Source organism: Colobus angolensis, unplaced genomic scaffold (assembly GCF_000951035.1).
Source record: "Colobus angolensis palliatus isolate OR3802 unplaced genomic scaffold, Cang.pa_1.0 Scaffold96, whole genome shotgun sequence".
NCBI classification, from domain to species: domain Eukaryota; kingdom Metazoa; phylum Chordata; class Mammalia; order Primates; family Cercopithecidae; genus Colobus; species Colobus angolensis.
The window spans coordinates 1,816,536-1,822,330 of NW_012123598.1; the positions used below are offsets into that span (position 1 = coordinate 1,816,536).

At 43.0% G+C, this 5,795-nt stretch overlaps 1 protein-coding gene across 1 annotated transcript in view; it reads left to right on the top strand.

The window, feature by feature from the left end:
* NLRP11 (NLR family, pyrin domain containing 11) overlaps positions 1–5,795 on the top strand; it is a 59,412-nt gene that overhangs the window by 33,044 nt on the left and 20,573 nt on the right. Inside the window, exon 5 of the mRNA XM_011932572.1 lies at positions 2,311–2,478. Coding sequence (XP_011787962.1) covers positions 2,311–2,478 — 168 coding nt within the window. The remainder of the gene's footprint in view (positions 1–2,310; positions 2,479–5,795) is intronic.

Sequence of the window (5,795 nt, forward strand, 5' to 3'; positions counted from 1 at the left end):
ACTCACTGGTCCTCTGCCTCACAGGTTCAAGTGATTCTTCTGCCTCAGCCTCCTGAGTAGCTGGGGTTATAGACATGCACCACCAAGCAGGTTAATTTTTTGTATTTTTGGTGGAGATGGGGTTTCACCATGTTGGCCAAGCTGGTTTTAAACTCCTGACCTCAAGTGATTCGCCCACGTTGGCCTCCCAAAGGGCTGGAATTACAAGCATGAGCCTCCACGCTCGGCCTGTTATTTTTTGATTCTTAAATAGTAGCCATTCTGACTGGTGTAAGATGGTATCTCGTGATTTTGATTTGCATTTCTCTAATCAGTGATATCGAGTTCTTTTTCCTATGCCTGTTGTCTGCATGTATGTCACCTTCTGAAAACTGTTACATCCTTTGCCCACTTTTTAAGGAGGTTATTTTTTTCTTGTAAATTTAAGTTCCTTTTAGATGTGGGTATTAGACCTTTGTCAGATGCATTGTTTGCAAAGGTTTTCTCCCATTCTGTAGGTTGTCTGTTTACTCTGATAGTTTCTTTTGCTGTGCGTAAACACTTTTGTTTAATTACATTCCATTTATCAATTTTTGCTTTTGTTGCAGTTGTTCTTGGCATCTTCATGTCGAAATATTTGCCCATTCCTATGTCCAGAATGGTATTGCCTAGTTTTTGTTTTTTTGTTTTCTTTTCTTGTTTTTTTTTTTTGGTTTTTTGGGTTTTTTTGAAACAGAATCTTCCTGTGTTCCCCAGTGCAGTGGCATGATCTCGGCTCACTGCAACCTCCGCCTCCCAGGTTCAAGCGATTCTCCTGCCTCAGCCTCCTGAGTAGTTGGGACTACAGGCACCCACCACCATGCCCAGCTAATTTTTGTGTTTTTAGTAGAGACACCATTTCACTATGTTGGCCAGGCTGGTCTTCAACTCCTGACCTTGTGATCCGCCCACCTGAGCCTCCCAAAGTGCTGGGATTACAGGCATGAGTCACTGTGCCCGACCCCTCCAAGGTTTTAATAGTTTTGCATTTCATTTTGTCTTTAATCCATCTTGAGTTGGTTTTTGTATGTGGTGTGAAGAAGGCATTCAGTTTCAGTCTTCTGCATATGACTAGCCAGTTATCCCAGCACCATTTGTTGAGAAGGGAGTCTTTTCTCCATTGCTTGTCTTTTGTCAACTTTGTTGAAGATCAGACTGTTGTAGTTGTGTGGCCTCATTTCTGGGCTCTCTATTCTGTTCCATTGGTCTATGTGTCTGTTTTTGTACCAGTACCATGCTGTTTTGGTTATCATAACCCTATAGTATAGTTGGAAATCAGGTAGCGTGATGCCTCCAGCTTTGTTCTTTTTGCTTAGGATTGATTGCTTTGGCTATTGGGGCTCTTTTTTGGTTCTATGTGAACTTGAAATAGTTTTTTCTAGTTCTGTGAGGAATACCATTGGTAATTTGATAGGAATAGCATTGAATCTGTAAATTGCTTTGGGTAGTATGGCCATTTTAACAATATTGATTCTTCTCTCCAGAGCATGGAATGTTTTTTCCGTTGTTGGTGTCATCTGATCTCTTTGAGCAGTGTTTTGTAATTCTCCTTTTGATCTTTCACCTCTCTAGTTAGCTGTATTCCTAGGTATTTTTTGTGAGGCAGTTGTGGATAGAATTACACCTCTGATTTGGCTCTCAGCTTGGCTGTCTTTGGTGTATAGGAATGCTAGTGATTTTTGTACATTGATTTTATTTTTCTCTTTTTGTATCCTGAAACTTTTGCAGTTTATCAGCTGAAGAAGATTTGGGGCCGAGACTATGGGGTTCTCTGGATATGGAATCATGTCATCTGCAAACAGGGATAGTTTGACTTCTTCTCTTCCTATTTGGATGCCATTTATTTCCTCCTCTTGCCTGATTGTTCTGGCGAGAACTGCTGAAACTGAATAATTTACATGTGGTTGATCCTGTGGCTGTATCAGCCATCAGCGTATTTTGGCTTTTGCTCTCAATATAGAAAAACATGGTTAAACTTGTGCGTGTGGATGTATCTTAGTATCTTTGTGCATGTGGATGTATTCTGAGTATCCCACTTGTGGGTCCCGCTTCAGAAAGGTCATGAGGTGCACACAGCGTCAAGACCCGGGGGATTACTTCAAAGTCAACAAGCTGACCTTGGAATTAGCACTAGTCTTCTGACCTGACTCAAAATTTAAGATCAGGAGCCACGTATGAGGACGTAATCCCCTGAGAATCTTTGTTACAGAAGGAAGTGAGGCAGGCAGGAGAAACTGCGGAGAAGATGTTTGAACCTTCACTGGTGCTTTCCTGCTGTTTTGTCTTCCACAGGTTGTCCTATATCTCGACTGCTTCTGGTTTTGAAGAGTTACTCAAGGCTTTGGCTCGTAACCAGAGCGTGATATACCTGAGCCTCAACTGTACGTCCATTTCCTTAAATATGTTTTCACTTCTGCGTGAGATCCTGGACAAGCCCACATGCCAAATAAGTCATCTGAGGTGAGGCGTTGCTCGGCTGAAAGCTCAGTGCATGTGAGGGGAATGGCTGGGTGTTGGTGGATAGAGGTGCCCCTTCAATAACACTACCTGTTCCTACCTTTTCATGTCATTCATTCCTCAATTTTTTTTTTTAGCATATGATTTCACTCACCAACATTATTCCTGTCTTTTGAGTTGAATTTCTACATTGATATTTCATATAACATGGCTTCTCCTTCCCTTGACTGATATTTCTCTAATGATCTAATTCCTCTGGTCATTCTGAAGTACAGACTACTAGTCAAACCCTAAAACACTGTCCGGTGGAAATTATTCAAGCCACAGACTGAAATTTTCTAGTAGCCACATTAAAAAGTAAAAGGAAGCAAGTGAAACTAATTTTCTTTTCTTTTTTTTTTTTTTTGAGATGGAGTTTCACCCTTATTGCCCAGGCTAGAGTGCAATGTTGGAATCTCAGCTCACCGCAACCTCCGACTCCCAGGTTCAAGCGATTCTCCTGCCTCAGCCTTCCAAGTAGCTGGGATTACAGGCATGTGCCACCATGCCCAGCTAATTTTGTATTTTTAGTAGAGACGGGGTTTCTCCATTTTGGTCAGGCTGGTCTCGAACTCCTGACCTCAGGTGATCCACAGGCCTCAGCCTCCCAAAGTGCTGAGATTACAGGCATGAGCCACCGTGCCCAGCCTTGAAACTAATTTTAACAGTATTTTAACCAAGCATATCAAATTATATCCATATGTCATTAGCACAAAAAGCTATTGATGTGATTTTATATTCCTTTTTGTATAAAGGCTGCAGAACCCAGTATTTCAGAGAACATCACCACTCAGGCACATTTGCATCAGAATTGTTTGACCTCCATATTGATTTCATAAAATCTACAATTGAGAGAACTAATTCACATGCCCATGTCCTAAACATACTTAAGTCTTCCAATAATTTGGAATCAACCTTTGAATTTAAACTAGCCAAGCCTGGCAGCTCACGCCTGTAATCTCGGCACTTTGGGAGGCAGAGGGGGTGGATCACTTGAGGTCAGGAATTTGAGAGTTCGAGAGTTCGAGACCAGCCTGGCCAACACAGCCTCTACTAAAAATTCAAAAAACTTAGCCAGGCGTGGTGGCGGGTGCCTGTAATCCCAACTACTCAAGAGCGTGAGGCAAGAGAATCGCTTGAACCCGGGAGGCAGGGGTTGCAGTGAGCTGAGATGGCGCCACTGCATTTCAGCCTGGGCAACAAGAGCAAAACCCCATCTCAATAAATAAATAAATAATAAATACCAATGTAAACGTAGTAAAACTAACAATCCAGTGCCTCAGTCATGCTAGCCACGCTTTGAGTGCTCAGTAACTCTATTTGCTAGTGACTCAATATTGGATAATGCCACTTGCTAGACCTCATCTCCAATAAGTGCATTTCGCTTGTACTCTCAATTTCAAGTACCTCATGCTCTAACAGCGCCTCCTGTATTCTCAAGCTGCTTTGTCTTATAAGCAAATCTTCCCACCCTTTAATCCTACTGGGTCCTTCCGCCATTTGAGCAGCAGCTTCTCACCCTTTCACCTCCCTCATCCCTTTCTTTTTGTTTTGTTTTGTTTTTGTTTTTGTTTTTGTCTTGAGATGGAGTTTCACTCTTTTTGCCCTGGCTGGAGCACAGTGGTGTGATCTCAGCTCACTGAAACCTCCACCTCCCGGGTTTAAGTGATTTTTCTGCCTCAGCCTCCCGAGTAGCTGGGATTACAGGCGCTTGCCACCACATATGGCTAATTTTTGTGTTTGTAGTAGAGATGGGGTTTCACCATGTTGGCCAGGCTGGTCTTGAACTCCTGGGCTCAAGTGATCCACCCACCTCAGCCTCCCAAAGTGCTGGAAGCCCCTGCACCCAGCCCCTCACTTTCTTCCTGACATATTTCAGATTCCAGAGTTCTTGAGAGTCATTGCCTTCCATCTCACTCAGCATCCTTTCTCCATATCACATTCTCCCAGCTAAATCCCAACTCTCTTGCCACTTTGTGGGTAGCTTCTCCCCTACCTCAATGCCTCCCCGCCCCAAACTCCTTTCATCTCGGAACACATTTCCTCTGGGTCTTTGGTTTCTCCCAAACCGTGATTGTTCCTCCTCGGCTGTCTTTGCTTATTTTTCATCTTCCTGAACTCTTATCTTTGGGGTATTTCCAAGTGGTTCGAAATGTCTTTTCTATACCCCTTCTACGCATTCCTATTCATGGCATTAAGTAGCCTCTGTGTGATGAAGACTCTCAGGTGCTTATTTGTAAACATTTCTCCTAGATTGAGACTCAATGAGGTACTTGTAGAGATATCAACTTTGATAATTATTTATGAGACGAAGTCTTGCTGTCGCCCAGGCTGGAGTGCAGTGGGGCCATCTCGGCTCACTTCAACCTCTGCCTCCTGGGTTCAAGCAATTTTTGTGCCTCACCCTCCCAAGTAGCTGGGACCACAGGGGTGCACCACCACACCCAGCTAACTTTTGTATTTTTAGTAGAGACAGGGTTTTGCCACATCGGCCAGGCTGGTCTCAAACTCCTGACCTCATGTGATCTGCCCACCTCAGCCTCTTACTTTGATATTTAAACAGGCATTTCAAATACAGATTTTCTTGTGGCTTGGCTTAGACAACTTTTCTAGGTCTGTTGTTAAAGTAGATCCATCTGACTCCTTCCTGCTTCCTTTACTGCTAAGCACGGTAGACCAGCCCATCTCCCACCTACCTGCAGTACTTCAGAACTTCCTACCTGACCATACCTTTGCTTGCTAAGTGGAAAAGAGAGTGTCAAAGAGCAACTTTCATCTAGTTTGTATTGTTTTGTTTTGGGGGTGTGTGTCTGTGTTTGAAGCAAAATATAGGTTTATTTTTTGATATAGCGGCTTTACTACAAGGGTAGACTAACTCTTTTTAGTTTATTTAACTTATAGCTTCAGGGATACATGTTTAGGTTTGTTATGTAGATAAACTTGTGTCATGGAGTTTGGTGTGCAGATTATTTCATCACCTACCTACTAAGCCTAGTACCTCATAGATATTTTTTCTGATCCTCTCCCTCCTCTGAATCTCAGCCCTCAAGTCGGCTCCAGTGTGTGTTGTTCCTCTCTGTGTGTTCGTGTGTCCTCATCATTTAGTTCCCATCTATAAGTGAGAACGTGTGGTATTTGGTTTTCTGTCCTTACCTTAGTTTGCTAAGGATAATGGCAATTTAAGTCAGATCTTATGACTCTGTCCTTTCATCTTCAAACCCTCAATGGCTTCCACTTTCATTCAAAATAGAATACACAGGTCAGCGCGATGGCTCACGCCT